This window comes from Garra rufa, chromosome 21 (genome assembly GCF_049309525.1).
Source record: "Garra rufa chromosome 21, GarRuf1.0, whole genome shotgun sequence".
NCBI lineage: Eukaryota > Metazoa > Chordata > Actinopteri > Cypriniformes > Cyprinidae > Garra > Garra rufa.
Window position 1 is genome coordinate 14,373,087 of NC_133381.1, and position 21,597 is coordinate 14,394,683.

The 21,597-nt window shown below is 39.0% G+C and overlaps 1 protein-coding gene across 1 annotated transcript in view; it reads left to right on the plus strand.

Moving 5' to 3' along the window:
- Window positions 1–224: 224 nt before the first annotated feature.
- LOC141295334 (protein phosphatase 1 regulatory subunit 37) overlaps window positions 225–21,597 on the plus strand; it is a 32,165-nt gene continuing 10,792 nt past the window's right edge. Inside the window, exons 1-8 of the mRNA XM_073826551.1 lie at window positions 225–354; window positions 1,644–1,741; window positions 6,876–6,921; window positions 12,285–12,385; window positions 14,020–14,139; window positions 16,975–17,122; window positions 20,800–20,955; window positions 21,077–21,189. Of these exons, the coding sequence (XP_073682652.1) occupies window positions 225–354; window positions 1,644–1,741; window positions 6,876–6,921; window positions 12,285–12,385; window positions 14,020–14,139; window positions 16,975–17,122; window positions 20,800–20,955; window positions 21,077–21,189 (912 nt within the window). The remainder of the gene's footprint in view (window positions 355–1,643; window positions 1,742–6,875; window positions 6,922–12,284; window positions 12,386–14,019; window positions 14,140–16,974; window positions 17,123–20,799; window positions 20,956–21,076; window positions 21,190–21,597) is intronic.

Consider the following 21,597-nt stretch of genomic DNA (forward strand, 5'->3'; position numbering starts at 1 on the left):
ATAACAGAACAAGAATTCACAGAAGCAGATTTTGGAGGATATTCCATGGTTGGTTTTCAGCAGCAATAAAGGATAGATAATGTGTCCAGAGTTGAGCTATATGAAGGATTTTATAGTTCAAAGGACTGACGTCTGAGCTAATGGGATGTCTGACACAGAAGTACATGACATCAGAGCTACATTTTGGTTAATCAACTTTGTGGGACATCGCTTATAGCAGAAGAATGACAGGGCACTCAGAGGAAGAGGCAACAGCTCTGTCTATGAAGGAGGGCAGAGAAAAACATGTATCATTTCCCCCAGATGAGCAGATGGTGTCTGACTTTGTGGAGAGAAGGGCTGAACTTCAAGAGGGTGAGACGGTGTTGAAGTTATGCTGACGGCCTCTTCAGATCAGCTGTGCTTGTTTTTTTATTCGTGTAACATCATACATTTGCCATAGGCAAAAGTAGCATTGATTATATACAGTTGAAGTCAAAAGAATCTGCAAAATGTTAATTATTTTACCAAAAAAAGAGGGATCATACAAAATGCATGTTATTTTTGATTTAGTACTCACCTGAATAAGATATTTAACACAAAAGACGTTTACATATAGTCCACAAGAGAAAATAATAGTTGAATTTATAAAAATGACCCTGTTCAAAAGTTTACATACACTTGATTCTTAACACCGTGTTGTTACCTGAATGATCCACAGCTGTTTTTTTAGTGATAGTTGTTCATGAGTCCCTTGTTTGTCCTGAACAGTTAAACTGCCTGCTGTTCTTCAGAAAAATTCTTCAGGTCCCACAAATTCTTTGTTTTTTCAACATTTTGTGCATTTGATCCCTTTCCAACAATGACTGTATGATTTTGAGATCCATCTTTTCACACTGAGGACAACTGAGGGACTCATATGAAACTATTACAGAAGGTTCAAACACTCACTGAAGCTCCAGAAGAAAAAAAACATACATGAAGAGCCGGGGGGTGAAAACTTTTTGAATTTAAATGTAACCTATTTTGTCTTCTAGGAAACATGTAAGTATCTTCTGTAGCTTCTGAAGGGCAGTACTAAATGAATATAAATTCAAAGAAAAATTTATTGAAAGAAAAATGTACACATCCTCATTCCGTTCAAAAGTTTTCACCCCCAGCTCTAAATGCATTGTTTTTCCTTCTGAAGCATCAGTGAGTGTTTGAACCTTCTGTAATAGTTGCATAAGAGTCCCTTAGTTGTCCTCAGTGTGAAAAGATGGATCTCAAAATCATACAGTCATAATTGGAATACTGAAAAATACTGAAAAACCAAGGAATTTGTGGGATCTGAAGGATTTTTCTCAAGAACAGCAGGCAGTTTAATTGCTCAGGACAAACAAGGGACATATTAGAACTATCACTAAACAAAACACATCTGTGGATCAACAACACAGTATTAAGAATCAAGTGCATGTAAACTTTTGAACAGGGTCATTTTATAAATTAAAAAATTGTATGATCCCTCTTATTTTGCAGATTATGCAATGTGTATGTAAAATTTTGACTTCAACTGTATGTATTATGTAGCTAATTCATTTATTTTTTTCTTTCCTTCTTGCTTTTTTAGTAATAAATTGTTGATGTGGCTCTAATATGTGGGTTTTACATTTGTTCTGTTTTAGCTGACAGTCTCACTCTGACAGATATAATTCTGGCCTACAAGCAGAGCTGTGAAAAGCACCATGTGAAACCAAACCCAAAGGCTCTTGATCAATTAAAGGTACAGCGGAGTAGCGTGCATTAATACACACACCACTTCTCAGCCTTTGATTTCTTGCTAATATTAGGTTATTTGTGCACAAGATTTGGTTTGAAATAGCTATGTGTAATGAACAGTATTTGGCGAAAATAACTTTGAAATTAAAGAAAGAAAGAGGATGAAAAGAAAAATAAACACATTTTAATCCCTCTTAGGGAGCAGGGTAATTAGCCAACCACGTTTTATTGAACTAAAAAAGCAAGACAATAACAAACAGGTAAATGAAAGGAAATGAGAAGCGCACACACAAATACACACACTCATACGTGAGCATGCATGCATAATTCACGCTCTGCACTTACTTATTTTACTTCGACCAGCAACGTTAAGAGCATCGGTTTCTCTTCTGCATAAATTTATGATTAGATCAAGGAGAATTATTTGTGGAAAATTAGGGACTTAGCAGTGCTTACATTAAACACACTCTCGGCATTATCTCCACGCCGCTAATGAACCCCACTGCATTTGAAAGGAATGTAGGTGGTCCCCCTAAAAGGGTGAAATATGTATAGTTAAGCAGAAGCTAAAAGGAAGGATATTTAGTTGAGGACTGCGTGTGAATTTCTAATAAGAGAATGCTAAATGAAATTTGCTGCTTAAAGAGCATATTTATCAAATTAGGTGTTTTTTTTTCCCAGGCAGGATCGTCCCTAGAGGATGACTGTTGAAAAATATTTAAAGCTTCTATTGTACCCGTGGGCTTTCGCTTTTCTTTGATTTTTTTTTAAAGTGGGTAAAACAGTATTGCTTTTGGTTACATCTTCACAGAAGTGGTAAACAAACAAAGGGCCTGTATGAAGGACCCCGGGCCCCCTTAGTTTAACACTGGCTAAATGCTTAAAGGAATAGCTCACCCAAAAATTTCAAAATGCTTAAAATTTACCACCAAGATGAGCTTGTTTCTTCATCACAACAGATTTGGAGAAGTTTAGTATTACATCACGTGCTCACCAATCGATCCTCTGCAGTAAATGGGTGCCGTCAGAATGAGAATCAAGAATTTTCTTGATCAACATAAACTGCTCTGAAGAGGTTTTGAAGTCCGATAGACCTTTAACAAGTTAACAAAAGGCAGAGTAATGCTCTTACAATTACAGGTTTTCTAAATTATTACGTTTAAATATGCAAATGAGGCATTATTTCATGAAATATGCGATAATTTGCATACATTTCTAGTACAAAAGTCTAAACACTAGATGAAGTCAGTTTCAAATTTCTTGTTTAATGTTTTTTGACATATTAGAGTCAAATGTTTTTACAGAGGGGATTTTGGGTATCTCATATTGTCACTCCATAATTCTGAAAAAAACTTAGAACAGACAGAAAACAATGTATTTTTTACCATTTTGGGGGGAATAAAATATTGTATAAAATCAAGCAAATTATATATAAACAAATCCCTCTGTAAAAACCTTCAGAATATAGACAGGAATAAAAATGTAAAGTTTGGTGTGTGTAAGTGCTACTGAAGTGGAGATTTATGGCTCAGTGTAGGAGGAAAAACTCATTTTGAGAAAACGGTCTTTAAAAATATGGATTGTAATAGAAATCTATTGACACAAATACAGTCGTGGCCAAAAGTTTTGAGAATGACAGAAATATTCGTTTTCAAAAAGTTTGCTGCTAAACTGCTTTTAGATCTTTGTTTCAGTTGTTTCTGTGATGTACTGAAATATAATTAAAAGCACTTCATACGTTTCAAAGGCTTTTATCGACAATTACATGACATTTATGCAAAGAGTCAGTATTTGCAGTGTTGGCCCTTCTTTTTCAGGACCTCTGCAATTCGACTGGGCATGCTCTCAATCAACTTCTGGGCCAAATCCTGACTGATAGCAACCCATTCTTTCATAATCACTTCTTGGAGTTTGTCAGAATTAGTGGGTTTTTGTTTGTCCACCCGTCTCTTGAGGATTGACCACAAGTTCTCAATAGGATTAAGATCTGGGGAGTTTCCAGGCCATGGACCCGAAATATCAACATTTTGGTCCCAGAGCCACTTAGTTATCACTTTTGCCTTATGGCACGGTGCTCCATCGTGCTGGAAAATGCATTGTTCTTCACCAAACTGTTGTTGGATTGTTGGAAGAAGTTGCTGTTGGAGGGTGTTTTGGTACCATTCTTTATTCATGGCTGTGTTTTTGGGCAAAACTGTGAGTGAGCCCACTCCTTTGGATGAGAAGCAACCCCACACATGAATGTTCTCAGGATGCTTTACTGTTGGCATGACACAGGACTGATGGTAGCGCTCACCTTTTCTTCTCCGGACAAGCCTTTTTCCAGATGCCCCAAACAATCGGAAAGAGGCTTCATCGGAGAATATGACTTTGCCCCAGTCCTCAGCAGTCCATTCGCCATACTTTTTGCAGAAGATCAATCTGTCCCTGATGTTTTTTTGTTTTTTTGGAGAGAAGTGGCTTCTTTGCTGCCCTTCTTGACACCAGGCCATCTTCCAAAAGTCTTCGCCTCACTGTGCGTGCAGATGCGATCACACCTGCCTTCTACATTCATTGCAAAGGATCAGTGTTGGGGAAAGTTACTTTTAAAAGTAATGGATTACAATATTGCGTTACTCCATAAAAAAGTAACTTGTGTTACTTTTTACAGAAAGTAATGCACTTACTTTTGTGTTACTCTTTGTCACCTGGGCTGGGTTTGCTTATTTATTTTTAATAACAAAAAGCACAAAAGTTAAATTTTTGGCAGCTGTTTAATGTCTCAGGCTGAAGGAAGTGCCTCTGTCAACATTAGAAAACAAAGTAAGTTGCATTGCTTATTTGTAACTTTACTAGTTACTTTGAAAAGTAATCTGATTACATAACTCACACTACTTGTAATGCGTTACCCCCAACACTGTGGAGGATCCGTTGATGAACAAGTGATGACATGCTCATCTTGGATGGCCTGAAAGGGAGTTCATTTTCAGCAAATTTTCATTTTTACAATATTTCTTTAAAGTATTACTATTGTTTTCATTCTCATTATTCTTTGTTAAGTGTTCTAAGCTCGGTCTGGAAGTTTCTCGTTCAAAGTTTTCCATGTCCACTCCGTCTCAGAACACACAGAAACTTCTTGATACAAGTTACTATCCCAGGGGCTTGTAAATGAGTAACGTTTGTTGAAGTGTCACCGCCACTGAAGTGCAAATCCTGTCGGAGGTGGTGGCAATTGTAGTATCAGAAAATAACAAAGAGAAAAGACTTACAGAAGCGCCCCATACAGTATGAGTGCTCGCCTCAGAAGCCGAGGAAGCATCATCAAACGATTCAGCATTTCACATCTCCCTGCAGGATAAGGCGTAGATTTTGTGAGAAGTTTGTATTTCAGACTGAACCGTCCTCCCATTAGAGCGAATGCAGAGCTGCAGAGCTCCCCAAAAACATCCTTGCTCCCAGCCTGACTCTGTCGAGCTGCTTAGCTGTGAGCGCTGAACATTCATCAGAAAGCCACAGAGTGTCTGAAGTGAAATAACTGTCCTCCCCCCCAATACGGAGTGGAATTTCAGAATCTCTCACATCTAAACACCGTCGAGTATAAATAACTTTCCTACTTTTAATCTTTAATGTCCATCGCACCCTCTAGACTGTGAGGATTCGCAGTGATTTCTTTCTTTACTGCATGAAATAGGCATGTTTATTTCCTTCCCAGCTGTCTGGAGATGCAACGCCGCAGTCACCATCCATGTAGCCAATCATGTTGTTTTTGAGGCTAGTTATTTATCATTTTCCATGACAAGCACCAAATTGTTCTATTAAATGTCTTTTTTTTTCTCCGGCTCTGGTGCTGATGAAGAGGCAGGGAGACAGCGTAACAATTTTAAAACTAAAAAAAATTGTGTACATTTTCATTTTGTTAATGATAAATTAAGTTATTAATTTTGTCTATGCTCTTTCTAGACACTGCAGGTTTAATTGCTAATTGTTAACTGGGAATGAATATATTTGCATATTAATTAGATCCCAATTTACATTTTTAATTTGCTGCCTTCAAAGGGTGTGAGATAAAAGGTCGTGTTATTTTAAATAATTTATCCTTTATTGCAGAAAAGATGCTGAAAGGAAAATGTGCGGCTGATTTTAATCCCTGAGAGCTCTTACTGTATAAAATGTTTCGAAATAATTTTTTCAACTAATTAAATGAGGAAAAAAGGCGAAATATATGCTCTCAAACAGTTGCTAATACAAAGCCACCCAGACTGCAGAGCGCTGGAGTGGGTCTCCAGGAGTCTTTGAGTGAAGAATTGGAAATGCACTTGAGATGCCGTCTGTGGAAGTCAAGTTTATAAGCTGTGTCCCGTTCTGCCTGGAGGAAGCAAAGCTCTTTTTATCACTTCATTTTGTCCTCTCCCTCCTGACACATCAATGCATTTTGTACTTTGTCATTTCATTTTCCTCAATACACAGCACAGAACATTGCTTAGCAGCGAAGGGCTTCAGAAGTTTCCACATTTATTAAGATGGAAAACATCAAACAAAGAAAGAGAGCTACAAAACCATGGCCTTAAGTCATCCTTGTCGAGACTTTTCTTTCCGAATAATATTAAACCGTGAGAGCGTTTGTTCGCACATTGCCGTGCTTAATTTGTTTTGCTCTAAACGCAAAATCCCATATGACGTCCTGTTCGTGTTTACAGCAGGTTGACTGAGGGACTTCATCAGTCCGTCGCCTGATAGATGCTAACTGCCATCTGCTAGCTACAGTCTAGCGGCTAGATTGCCAGATTGAGCTCAAATGATCTGCGCTGTGACGTACATGAAATCAACATAAACTGTTTGGTGTCACTTTCAAACGTTGATGATTGCATTTTGTTTGAGGTATATTAGTGACGGTACAATTACAAGCTTCACAAAATACTTTGTGATACTTTTCGCTCACTGCTTTCATATTATATGCAATAAAATCAACTCTCTAATATATATAATTGAGACCTTTTAATTATTGCGATGAGCATTAACTTTAGTGAAACCATACTGTATGAAGCACATTTCCTGTTTTAAAGTGTACAAACATGAGTGAAATATTCAATATTGGTGAATATTGAAACATGAGTACAGAAATCTCTTGATTTTGATATGTCTGTCTCTTTTTCATACAGCAAATTACTTGTGTTACTGACAGAGCCAGGTGTTTTGACCTGTCAGGTAAGTCCAATAATTCACTATTTATTATTTTTGCTATTCCTCTCGAACAGCGTTATTGGTTTTTCAAAGCTAAACACCACCAGAAAAATCCCCCCAGTGCTATCATTTCACCTGAGACGCTCATCCCTTCATCCGTCCAGGTATTCCAGCTTTATTCATCTTTCCATCAGCACGTATTTGGCATCACTAGTCTGACCTGCTGTAAACGCTCTACTGCGCGATCCTAAAACAAACAGAAAATCTTTCAGATTCATAGACACAACTCTGGGAGGAGATGCACACCAACCGTGACAACATAATGGAAGGTTCAAACATGCATTTTAGCAATCAGATGTTTTGTTTATCTTTCCTTCAGTTGTAAAACTCGGGTAATTTGCCCTTTTGTGCTGCGCTAAAATGTGGAATCACGTGTAAGTGTATTTGTACTAAGAATCTATGGAAATTATATGGGGCCATAAGAACATGTAGCCATAACTGGTTTCATTCATTGAGAATGGTAAACAAAACACTAGAATTGTAAAACACTGCCCTAAAGCCTTGTCTTTTATATGAAACAAGATATGGGAGAAATGAACATTCACATACAGTGACTCTCAACCAATAGGTTAAAGAGATAGTTTACCCAAAAATGAAAATTTGGTTATTAATTACTCACTTTTGTGTTGTTTCAAACCCGCAGGACCTTTGTTCATCTTCAGAACACAAATTAAGATATTTTTCATGAAATCTGAGACCTTTCTGAACCTTCTTAGACAGTAATGCAACTGACACGTTCAAGGCCCCAAAAGATGTTAAGCCCATGTGACTTTTAGTTCAACCAAAATTTTATGAAGCGTAATTTTTTTTTTCAATTTCTTCTCTTCCAATTTCAGTCTTCAACACGCATTCACAAGAGTAACATGACGGATGCTTGTGGTGTTGCCGAAGTAGGAGCCAATGTTTCTTTTTCATTTTTTGGTTTCTTTGCACACAAAAAGTATTCTTGTAGATGAATACAATTTCGGTTGAACCATTGCTGTCACATGGACTATTTTAACCATGTCCTTACTGCCTTTCTGGGCCTATAATGTGTCAGTTACCTTGATGTCAATGCGTGGATGAAATTTCCTAGATTTTATCAAAAATATCTTAATTTCTGTTCAAAGATAAACAAAGGTCATACTTACAAGGTAGGGATTTCATTTGAATTCGTGAATGTGATTTGTATGGAAACTTATGGAAAAGACAACCCAATCTCACAGCAATTCATACATATTTTACAAGGTGGATAATTACGAGTATAATACGGCATAAGGTGGCATTTACGAGTTCCCCAATTCGTATGAATTTGTCGAATGATCTACCCCTACCCCCACCACTGAACCTACCCATCACTGGGGTCTAGAATTCGTATGAATTAGCTCCCTCATAATATAAGTAGGAATTGGTCGTGAGATAACGTTAGAAAAAGAACGTATATAGGAATAAAAAACTCAGCATGAATTTTCGTCAAAAACATCAAAATGAGAGTATGAAAACATACAAATGAGATTTTTAGGAATTCATACGAATTAGTCGCAATTCACCAAAATGTGAAATAGCTACAAACTTTCATAAAGTTACTAAAATTTAGATTTGTATTTCAGAGAGTCCTGTTATAAGTTTGACTATTATATATATATTATAGAAGATCAAACCAGATTCATGTTCCGCTTTTGATTTTTTTTTTTTTTTTTACAGTACAGTATGTGTATTTAAACCCTCAAGCATCCTGACAAATTTGGCCAAAATCATTTTTGTTTCCTTTATCTGAGCGGTGCAAGACTTGGCTACTTTTCTTAAGTTTGCCACCTGAACACACAAAAAATTGACTTGATTCAACAAAGTTAAATGGTTAAAGGTGCCATAGAATGGAAAACTGTGTTTACCTTGGCATAGTTAAATAATTACAGTTCAGTCCATGGACATACTATGAGTCTCAACAAAGTCCTTTTAAGACAAGTCATGTCACCCGGCGGCCATCTTTGAACCGCCTCTCGGGCATCAAAGTGCAGCTCCTATCTCTTTGAATGGGGAAACATCTAATTCTCCAAAACTGTTCGCTAAACTTACGATTAAATTTCATATCTGAAATCTCCAAAGAAATCCAACAAGAACTGCCTCATAAATATAGTTCCTTGTGCTTGAATGGGGTAAAAAAAACGCTCATTTTTTCCGGCTAGATGAGCCAGTGCACATGCGCAGGACTGAACGTACGTCTTATGGTGCGTTCACACCGCACACTTTGTCTGCGTCAGGCAACGCTCCCAACGCATCTAGTTTGACGGATGTACGTTGAAGCTCGCAACGCTTGCTTTTTGGTGCGTTCACACCGCACACGTCAGGCAACGCATCTAGTTTGCACACTTCCCCTGAATAAACAATGACAAACTAGTAGGGAGTGGACATTTTGAAATCTTCTCATGACCATGTTTCGCTAGCTAACGAAATGGGAAATAATTACGTTGAGAAAAGATTTGATAACTTAGCCGACATACCGATCTCTTTAGCGATCTTCATCCAAGCAAGTTCCTTTACATTCCTGTCTTTATACAACAACGAGGACGGATCATACAATTCTCTGCGATTGCAGACGGCTACAATGAGCAATATATATATATAATATAATTAAATTGAAAATGATTTTTTCTCTGCTCCCGCTTCATTTAAGATACGTGTGGTGACGTCGCTACAGTGAGACGCTCTGATTGGTTGACGCACTGCGTCAAGTCCGTCAAAAGTTCAGCTAGCTGAACTTCTGCGTTGCTTGCGTTTGCTGCGTTGACGCTTGAAACGCAGGTAACGCTTGAAAAGTTGACGGATCCAACGCACACAACGCAACGCAGAGCCTCTGACGGACCTCTGACGGACTCAACCATAGACTTTACATGTAATCTTGCCGCAACTGACGCTTGACGTTTGGGGCGGTGTGAACGCAGCATTAGAGCGCCGGCTGTTTCTATAGCAACCGGGACTTCTAACGGCAGATGCAGTGACGCGCTGACTTTACTAATCAACGATTGGCTCTTTCACTAAGAAGGCGGAGCTTCGCGGCCATGATGACCGTTTCATTGTTCCCCATTCAAAACTACAGGAGTGACATGTCTTTGGTATTCTATAGTCTTTGGTCTCAAACACCATCGTTTCCTCCTTCTTCTATAAATCTAGTGTTTGCAAAAGACCACCGAAAAATAGGTCAATTCCAACATAACACAGACTGTTACGAAACATCCCCGGGATCGTTAATAGTTACGCCCCCAACATTTGCATCGCCCAATCATCGGTAACGTCAGTACATCAGTAAAACAAGGCAAGCCACTGAAGGGACACGGTTAGCATAATGCTAGCACTAGCCTGTTACATTATAGTACAAAAGATTTCACTTACCACATAAACAGAGAGATGACTGCGCTGATGATAGTGAATGATGGAGAAATAACTGCCCTGATGATGGCGAATGATTTACAGATCCCAAATATCACTGGCAAGCAGCTTAACTTGTGTGGTAAGCACTCCCTCTGCATTATAGCTTTACACAGAGCACATGGATCACAGTAATGAGACTAAAATGTCGGCGATTCAAAACGGCAGATTCAACAAACCACATATTAAAAGCGGCTAGAGCTCCTATTTAAATATATATTTTTGTCAATGTGCCAGCTATAGAGATGAGCAGCTCTGTGAAACAGCCAATCAGAGCAGAGCTGATTAATATTCATGAAGCTTCCAAAAAAGGCAATAACAGAGCGTTTCATTCAAGGGACAAATCCTAGGGTTGTAAATGGACCATTTCTGGACATTTTTTGCCATTTCCTATGCCATATACCTTCTATGTAGATATCAGAGAACAATTTAAAATATTCTCTCAATGCATCCTATGGCACAAAAATGGGCACCCATAGGAAATTAATGGGAAATACTACAATTCAGAGCATTTTTTAAATAATTTGTCCAAAAACAAATCAATAAATCCTACACAATGCAGATCATATATACACATTAATAAAGGGGTGAGCCTATACAACATGCTTAATGTGGCAAACCCTCACAGTTTGTTAGAAACAGTGGTTTATAGATTTCAGCCTATATGCAGCCAATAAGTACTATAGCCATATGGTGTCTATTGATATTTTTTATATTTTTATATTTTTATAACATCATATGTCAACCAGATGTCACCAAAAAATTAGGTTTTGGCTATCTGAACTTACTGGAATTATATATATATATATATATATATATATATATATATTTTTTTTTTTTTTTTTTTTTTTACTAAAGTAAAAGAAATATGAAATCAAACAAAAATAAGCGTACTTTTAGAAAAAAAAAATACTTTTAGAGGTAAATAACTAAAAAAAAAAAGCACCAAAAATCACAAAAAAGCATAAATTGAAGACAGTCATATGACCTTTATTAAAAAAAAATTGGGATCACACCTGAGACCTTAGTGAACAAATTTGGCCACAAAGGTCTTAGGTGTGATCCCAATTAAGACAAATTAAGGGCTGGTATACAAAGGATGCTTAAGGGTTAAACCATTTTGTATATGTATTTTAAGTTGCTTAGCAGTAGCAGTCTTGTTATCCCTAAAGTGTGGTTTAAGCAAACCACCACTGTACTTTTTAGAGCTACCACACTTAAGATAAGATCAGAACTGTTAATTGAAATGTACATGCCGATGCTGAAGGGCATTAGTTTGGGATTAAACTGCTGTCCCTTTGATGACTGAAACAGCGGTTATTGATACCAGCAGAAGTGAGCTTGAAGTGCGGGTCAGCATGTTCTGGCTTCCTGCGCCCTGTCACACACTGATGCCATCTAACTCCAAGTCTCAGTGTCATTATCTGCTCATGGCAGAGGGGATTAGAAAAATGGGATTTCTGATCCCCCCTTCCTATGGTACAGTTAAGTGATTATTGTTAAAAAAAATTACAAATGATTATGCTAATGATGAATAAATTATTATCTCCCCAACATGCAGCTCTGAGCGATCTGGCTTCTCCCCGACCAGGAAGATAAGAGTTTATGAGGGGAAGGGGGCCTTTGCAACGCGTGTCTAATATAGACGGACTGCTGTGGCCATCAAAGTATTTCTCAGGGCTTTGTTTAAAAGTCATCTGTTCCTGCATAATCAGAAGCTCTTTGATTGTCTCCTCCACTGAAGGGAGGGGATCAGACGTGATCGTGTTATGTGTGTTAGTGTCTAATATGCCTCACTATGGAGGGGCAGAAATTGTGTAGTGTAGATCTAGGTTTTGTGTTAGTTTATCCAAATGTGCTTGGTCGAAAAAGGGTCACCAAAAGTGTAAATAGTGGTATCTCCATTTTGATTGCTTTTCCAGGTGTGCGGTTAGATTATTGCTCCTGCGAATCTCTTGAAGAGATCCTGAAATCAGTGAAGTTTGATTTTATCAGTCTGCAGGGGGCCGAGCTTGAGGAAAACGTAAGTAAATTTGCATTTAATGCTGTTTTCACACTTTGTTTAATTGCTGGGTCACATGACAATTGTCAAAATATACTTTTTTTTGTAAAGTTTTACGAACCACAGTACAACAGCGTTATCAGCATTAGTAATACCACCTTGATGCTTTATTATTATTCATGAATTCTTTTAAATACAGACGTAAAACTCATCAATTTACACTCCATACACCGTAATAATGACAAAGCAAAATACGGATTTGCAAATTTTACAATTGTATTAAAAATAAAACACTGAAATAAGTACATTGCATAAGTATTCATACCCTTAACTCAGTACATAGTTGAAGCACCTTAACAGCCTCAAGTCTTTTTGGGTTTGATGTGACAAGCTTTGCACATCTGCATTTGGCAATTATCTGCCATTCTTTGCCTCACCTTTTCACGTCTCAAGCTCTGTCAGCTTGGATGGGGGCTGGCAGACATTTTCTAGAGTCCTAGTTGTTCTAATCATCTTCCAAGGTTCTGTGAACCTTCAATGCAGCAGATTTTTTTCTGAACTCTTCCCAGATCATTGACTTAACACAAGTCTGTCATTGAGCTCTACAGGCAGTTATCTTGACCTCGGGACTCAGCTGTTAGACCTTTTCTGAGAGGTGTGTGCCTTTCTAAATCATACTCATTCAAATGAATTTGCCACAGTTTAACTCCACTCGAAGTGTAGTAACATCTAGAAGCAATATGAATGCTCCTGAGATAAATTTCGAGTGTCCCAGAAAAGGGTATGAATACTTATGCAATGGGATCTTATCAAATAATGCATAATTTGTCTTATTAAGGACATTGTTACTTGTTACATAAGTAACTTGATGCCTACAATGAAGTGATGGACCCGAGGGGCTCTTTAATGCCTTGTTTCAGATGCCCTTTTTATACTTTGAGCACCTGCCCCTTTAAAGGTCTCTGCACGGCCCTGGTTCTTACCTCTGTAAACATAATGTTGACTTCTTTGCAGCGGATGACTTGTGAAGTGTGCACGTATGAGCGCGCGCTGCAAGAGCGAGCAGAAAGGAAGAGCAGTTCCGTTTTAAGGCCACAGGTGTCAGTCGCGAGTTTAAATTTCAGAAAATTGCATATAGCCCCTTTAAGTTTGTAAAAAGAGAGAAGTCTAATTTGCGTAACTTCCTCAGCCTTTGTATTACAAACACCTAAAAATTATTTATTTATACATTGAAAATAATATTTTTCTATAAGGGTCATTGTAACTTCTGAGTTGGCGAATCTCTCAGAACGATTCGTTAAAGAGCTTGCTGTTCGAGAGAATCGAGACTTTGAGTCATTTGTTCATGACTAAGCTAGGGGCGCTGTGTGTTATTGCGTGAAACAGGAAGCCGTGTTTTCTTACGTTAAGCGTTCGGCGATCATTTAATCTCAAAAAATTAAATTCGGAATTTATCTATTTGGGTAAAACAGGGCTTCTTTTACCCTTTTGATTCATTAGTGGTCGCGTAGATTCCTGAACTGCCGCATTCGTGCCAAACAAAGCAAACAAGTCTCTAACGTTATGTGTCTGTTCCTAAAACTCTGTATACAATAGTTCTTTCTAATGTCAGGGTTCTGTTTACTTGTTGATACTGATTTATTTTCTCTCATAAGGGAGCATCGTCTTTGCTAGATATGTTTCTGTACTACGAGTCAGCTACACACCTGGATGTGTCCTCGAACTCAGGCATGGGATTCTCAGGTTGGCTGTCACTGTCTCACCTCCTCCGACAGGTAAGATTTGAATATTTCCACACACTGGCACTGCACATAATGCTGCGTTCCAGGCAGGTTTTTTAACTGGTAAATCACCACTTCAAACCACGACTCACGACTTTATAGCGTTCCAGGCAAGTCACGCCAAACTGCCTGGGCACATTTATGAATCATTATTATTTTTATATTATTATTAATTTGATTGAAACGTTATATTGTCCTAGGCTCTATTTTTCCACCGTGTGCCACTTGCATAAACACCTCACGCATTAGGGCTGACTTTGTTGTTTCGCGGGCTATGTTACGTCAGAACTCGTAACTGGGAGTACATCGATCTAGTACGAGTTGAGTGGGAAGTCACGGGTTTGACTGCCGTTCCAGTGCACTTTCACTGGTAGAAGGTCGGAAAAACACGGGTTATGGGTTGTCTGGAACGCGGCATTAGTCCTACTGGCTAGTGTATGGCGTTTAAATAGAGTCAAAAGTCGTGCGCACGAAAACCACAAGCATGCGAATGAAGCAAGCGTGCAAAACAGACCCACGAGAGGAAAATAACAACGCAAGAGCGCATCTGTGCACCCGCGAGCGCGCAGAACAGTATTTAGCAAGCGGCAACCTCCCGCTCTCTCTATTGAAACCAACATGGAAGTGACTTAAACTGCAATTCATCAAACTGCAAAAGGGAGTCAGTCCCATTGACTCCCCATGTTAAAATGCCCAACTTTACAGCAGAAAAAAGTATGTTTACAGCCTGGTTCAAAAAATGGTTTTGGTCTGTATAGCTAGTTTTGCCCTTCATGTCAATTGTGAGGGGGGTGAATTTTTTTATAACTCATCCGTTTAAGTTATATTAAGCCTTAAAGTTCAGCATAATTAAGGGCGTGGCCACTTGAGTGACAGGGGGATTGCCGCTGCTGTCACCACTGTTGCGCTAGGCGGCCGTGGTTTCAGCAACCAGCTCCATCCTTGTCCCGCCTTTTTGCCCATTTTTGATTATCCGGGAGTGGCGCGCGGTGACGCGATTCCAAGATGGCGACGGCCGACTCCCACCCACTATGAGCTTCAAAATAGAGCTTCAGAATCCTACGGGTGACGTCACGGATACTACGTCCGTATTTTTTACAGTCTATGGTATTTAGGACCGGAAATGAATACTGGCGCAAGCCCCTGCTGCCTAGCGTGCACAACTGCACATGAGCGCTCGCGCGACTACTCAACGCTCACTCGCTCGAGTTGACTTTTGACACTTTAAGGGCGGGGCAATGACTTTGTCTTCCCACCTGTGATTGGTCATTTGTAAAACCCAATTGTAATGCTGCGTTCCAGGCAGTTTTTTAAACTGGTAAATTCATATTATTATTAATTTGATTGCACCGTTATATTGTCATCGTTATATTTTATATTATTATATTGTGTTCCACTTGCATAAACACCGCACCCATTAGGGCTGACTTTGTTGTTTCGCGGGCTATGTTACGTCAGAACTCGTAACTGGGAGTACATCGATCTAGTACGAGTTCATGAGTGGGAAGTCACGGGTTTGACTGCCGTTCCAGTGCACTTTCACAGGTAGAAGGTTGGAAAAATATGGGTTGTCTGGAACACGGCATAAGTTTGTAACATTTGTAACATTTCTTTCCTAAAGTGGTAATGGCTTACATTTTTAGAAATGTGTTACTTTGGTGTGTTTAAACCAGAGGGAAACTGATTAAACAAATGACCACAGGTGGGAAGACAAAAGTCATTGCCCCGCCCTCAAAGTGTCAAAAGTCAACTCGAGCGAGCGCTCATGTGCAGTTGTGTGCGCTAGGCAGCAGGGGCTTGCGCCAGTATTCATTTCCGCTCCTAGATACTGTTCTGCGTGCTCGCGGCGTACAAATGCGCGCTCGCGGGTGCACAGATGCGCTCTCACGTTGTTATTTTCCTCTCGTGGGTCTGCTTTGCGCTCTTGCTTCATTCACGTGGTTTTCGTGCGCGCGACTTTTGACTCTATTTAAACGCCATACTAGTGAGTCATGACATTAATAATTAAGTTACAATTTGCTGTTTTTAACCTATCACTGTAAAAAATATTCTTTGTTTAAATGTTTAATTTACAGATGTATGCCATGTAAAACAGTTAACAATTAGTACCTTTAACACCTTTTAAGATTGATTCAGTAAGAAGCAGCATTGCATTTACTTATTCTTTCAATTATGACACATTTTATGTCTTGGCAACTTGACATTTTACCTTAAAAGTAAATTAATTTGCTAAAAAAATAGCTGCCTTCATTTTTTTAAGTTCTGTTACACGCCTCATGTTTTAAATGTATCAAGTGTGAACTGATACCTCACAGTGGTATTCAGATTGAATTGGAAGCAATGAATTACCATGCATCAAAGATGAAAATGTCCGCACTGCTGAATAAAGCCACATTCACACTTTGATTTTAATGGACATCATTATAGTCCTCATAAAACTCCTGGCAATATGTGTTCATTTAGCAACAGCTCTAGATGAAAGACGGCATCACCTCATGGTGATGAGGACTTCAATGGTAAAAACCAAAGGCACGCTCTCAGGCAGTATTTTATGAGATCAATCAAAATCTCCCAAGAAAGGGAGAGAAGAAAAAAATCTGGACACTTTTGAAGTGGTGGACTAAAGGATGAAACTCCGGAATGGCCTGCAGATCTTTGGGAACCTCCCGTCAGAATTGTTTTCCGGTTTTGACGTTTCTGCTTCTGTAGACAGGGTGGTTTTTTGATGAGAGAGGGTGAGACAGAGAGGCCAGTCCGCAGCGAGGGCAAAACCAGGCCTCTGAGTCTCTCTGTCTCTCTCTCTGATGGTTTGCTGTCTGGTCTCTTCAGAGTGGATGCCTGTGGAGGCTGGATGCTTGCAACATGCCCATGGTGGACTACGCCGCGCAGGCCTTGTCAAAAGCCCTTCTCACCAGCAGGCTGACAGTGCTACACCTTGAAAACACCTGCCTGAGCGGCAAACCTCTCTTCACACTTGGTATGCCCAGCACACACCATCCACTTGAAGTGCATGCGATCTAAGAATGGAAGAAAGTTTGGGTGCTAGCGGCCTGAGAATATGACCCTGTGCTGTGAAATGCAAATGATGCAAACAGGTGCATTGTGGGAAATGGGGTCAACTGCATTTCTTAAAAGAATAAGTAAAAGATTCAGTGTATCGTGCCGTCAGAATGCAAATCTAAACAACTGATAAAACGTCACAATAATCCACAAGTAGTCCACATGAATCTCTGTGTTCATCATTAAGCAGTTTTAACTTTAAACGATCTCTTCTGGCCATAATTCATAATAGCACTTACCAGTGAAAAAGTCAACCCCCTTATTAAACTCAATAGGTGATGAAATGCTAAATTTCTGCAAATCTGTTCTGACGAAGAAACAAACACATCTACATCTTGAATAGACTGAGGCTGAGTAAATTTGAATCAAAATGTCATTTTTGGGTGAACTTTTCTATTTAAACACTTTTTACATGTTTGCTCTACATTAAAGGGTTAGTTTGTCCAAAAATTAAAATTAGCCCATTATTTACTCATCATTAAAGAAGTTCACTTCCAGAACCAAAATTTACAGATTTTGTCATCCAAGATGTTCATGTCTTTCTTTCTTCAGTTGTAAAGAAATTATGTTTTTTGAGGAAAATATTTCAGGATTTTTCTCCATATAGTGGACTTCTATGGTGCCCTGAGCTTGTTGTCCAAAATGCTTCAAATGATCCCAAATGTGGTTGTAAATGATCCCAGCCGAGGAAGAATGGTCTTATCTATTGAAACGATTGGTTATGTTTAAAAAAAAAATACAATTGATATACTTTTTAACTTCATCTTGTCTTGCTCTGCCTGAAGTCCGGTTCAGTTAGGGTATGTCGAAAAACTTTGTTTCATTTTCTCCCTCAACTTCAAAATCGTCTTACATCGCTGTTTTACCATTTTCGTTGGTGTTTGGGTGTTTGATCTTCTTTGCATGTTCACTTTGCAAACACTGGATCGGTACTTCTGCAGCGATGTAGGGTGATTTTGAAATTATTTTTAAAGTTGAGGAGAAACTAAATTTTTTTCTTTTATCTTAACTGTCTTGAACCAAAAAAAAAAAAGTTCAGGCAGAGCAAGACAATCCGAGCGCTTGAGGTTAAAAAGTATATAAATTGTAATAAAAAGCCCAAAAACGATCGGTTCGCTAGATAAAACCCTTCTTACTCGGCTGGGATCGTTTACAAACGCATTTGGGAAAGTTTGAAGCCGCATTTAAGCTGCATTTTAGGGAGAGGACCTTTTCTGTAAATTTTTGTTCTGGAAGTGAACTTCTTCTTTAAGGCATCCTAGGTGTATAATGTGACTTCCTTCTTTCAGACGAATACTATCGCAGTTATATTAAAAGTTGTTCTGGCTCCTTCAAGCTTTACAATGCAGAGAGTGGATGTTTCTCTTCATCAGTCCAAAACAAGTCCAATAAAGCACACCCATCCATAATAAAACGTGCCTCACATGGCTCTAGGGGGTGAATGAAGGCCTCCTGTAGCGTATCGATGCAGTGAGGCATGTGCAACATGTACAACTGTTGCAAGTGCAAGCTAGAGAAAAGTGATTATAACGTTTTAAATATGGATATTTTTCTTACAAAAATGCATTGATTTGCTATAGGAGGCCTTTATTCACCCCCTGGAGCATTGTGAGGCACTTTTTATTATAGATGGATGTGTTTTATTGGACTTGTTTTGGACTGATGAAGAGAAACATCTGCCCATTGCATTATAAAGCTTGAAGGAGCCAGAACAGTTTTTAATAGTAATCTCCAATTGCATTGATCTGAAAGAGGGAAGCCATATACACCTAGAATACAAAGAGAAGGGAGAGTAAATAATGGGCTAATTTTCATTTTTGGGTGAACTAACCCTATAATGTGGCTAAATAATTAAAAACACAGCAATGCATATCTTTCTGCTATAGAATCATCGAATGGATAGCCAAATGTTTTTTTTTTTGTTTTTTTTTTGACATTTGGCATGGTGTTAGTCTAGCAAGTACTGTGCAAAATTTCCCACTGCATAAGTACATTTACTCCAGGCGGAGTTTAGAATCCTTTAATGATATCATGACAGCACAACATACCATCCCATAGGGTGCGTTATCTTCAAAATCACACCTAATGTTCACAAAGATTTTTTTTAACAATGCAGATTCAGAAAGTGCTAATATCAGTCCACGAGTTGCTTCACTTGCTCTCATGTGAATACTGCAATATGTCAGTACTAAAGTACAGATAGCATGTGTTTGAAATGAGCGTTCTCCATGAGCGGCCCTGGCCAGCAGGAACAGATGAAGCAGGACAAGGGGAGGAGTGGCAGATTTTGGCCTAGTGACCCTAACAGCTAGACTGGGCTTGGATTAGATGTCGTAATCTTCTTCCTGTCACTTTACACATTGCTGCACCGATCCGTTCAGGACACTTCGGCCAGCACACTGTGAGATGGAGACTTTCCCATGGCACTGTAGAGCTGGCCACCTAAAACAGGACTACAACTTTTACAGAGATGCGGTGGCCCTTAAAAGGATAGTTCACACAAAAATGAAAATTCTTTTATTGATTACTCACTCTTGTTTTTCCAAACTTGCAAGACCTGTATTCCTCTTCGGAACACAAATTAAGATATTTTTTATGAAATCCGAGAGCTTTCTGACTCTGCATAGACGGCAATGCAACTACCACATGAAGGCCCATAAAAGGTAGTAAGGACATTGTTAAAATAGTCCATGTGATATCAGTGCTTCAAACATACAAGAATACTTTTTGTGCACAAAGAAAACAAAAATAATGACTTTATTTAGCAATTATACTACACTGGTCAAAGAAGAAAAAGAGTTTGTTGCCACTGCTGAATCATCATGCTAATATCTGAATGGAAATGGCAGCCCGGAAATGAATAGGTAAATAAAAGTGAGAAAAAACAAATGGTGTAGACATAGGCCATTAACAGAACCCAAGTAAAACGACCTTAAATGAGACGGAGGAGTGGAGTGGCACATCCTGCGTCTTCTTGACTCTGTCTCTTTAAGCGGCATGTGGATCCATTTGATATTTTGGGGCCACTCGGCCGCCCCCCTCATTCTTCCCAGCGGGACGCCCAGCTTCTGATCATTGCTATTGATCGGTGGGGCCCTGATTGCGGGACTCGCTGACTCGCACAGTGGAGTCCCTCCGATCAATTCAACGATCCCCCTATTTGGTTCCTACTGTGTATGATGACGATGTTGGCATTCCGCATGCAACCGAAAGGGTCTGATCAAATCTGCCGCATTGATTTGGACAGACAGCTCTGTGAGGCCACAGACAAAAAGCCCATGAAAGCTTCTCTGGCCCTAAAAGGGACATGTAATGATGTTGACGATTAAAATGATGACCGTGATAATCACAGCGATGTAAATAAAAATGATAATGGAGTTAGTCCTGCACAACCTTAAAGTTTTCAATAAGCCTTTGTTGTCACTGGGAAGAAGCGCGGTGGGCATTCACAGAAATCCGTTCTTCTTTTTTTCTGCAGATTGTCTTACATGACATCTTTTGTTGTTACACTGTGGCAGAGTTCTTCAGCACACATATCTCGGACAAGGACAAAGCACCATGCTTATTGAAGATTTTTCTCAATTCTTGCCCTAGTCGGTGCTCTGAAAAGGAACGTCGCTTTGCAGGAGCTTTACCTCTGTGGAAACCGCCTCAACGGCTACCAGGACTCCATGCAACTTGGCGACCTCCTTAAATACAACAGCACTCTTAAAACCTTGGACCTAAGCAACAATACCATGTGTGACTCAGGTATGCCCATTTCGTTTGAGGACCTATTTTGCACTTCCAATAGCACGGCTGAAAAGGTTTTTGTGGTTAAAATGCACAATTTGTTTCAGCTCTTGTGTAGTCATCTCCCTTTATTCCACAGGTTTGGAGGAGATTTGTGATGCTCTGAGCTCTCAGAAGACTGGTTTGAGAACGCTGATACTGAGTAACAATCACATCACTCATCTTGGCATGAGCCATCTACAGAATGTTCTGGTGAGATTTTCTCTCGGGCAAGATATTAGAGATATGTGCAGTTTTAATCATTACAACAGCACTTCTACACTCACGAAGTGTGATTAAAAAAGTAACACATCTGGAAGATTGCGCATCAGTAATTTACTGAAACATTTTCACAACTGCTTTTCACACTGGGTTTTATTTAAAGAGAAAGGTTCCCCAAAACTGAAAGTTCTCTTGTCATATACACGCTCTAATGTTATTCCAAATCTGTATGACTTTTCTTTCATCTATGGAACAGAAAAGGAAAAATTGGCTCTTTTCTATGCAATTACAGTTAAAGGATTGGTTCACTCCAGAATTAAAAATTCCTGATAATTCCTTATAATAAGAAATCCTTTCTTCAGTCGGAAAGAAATCAAGGGTTTTGAGAAAAACATTCCA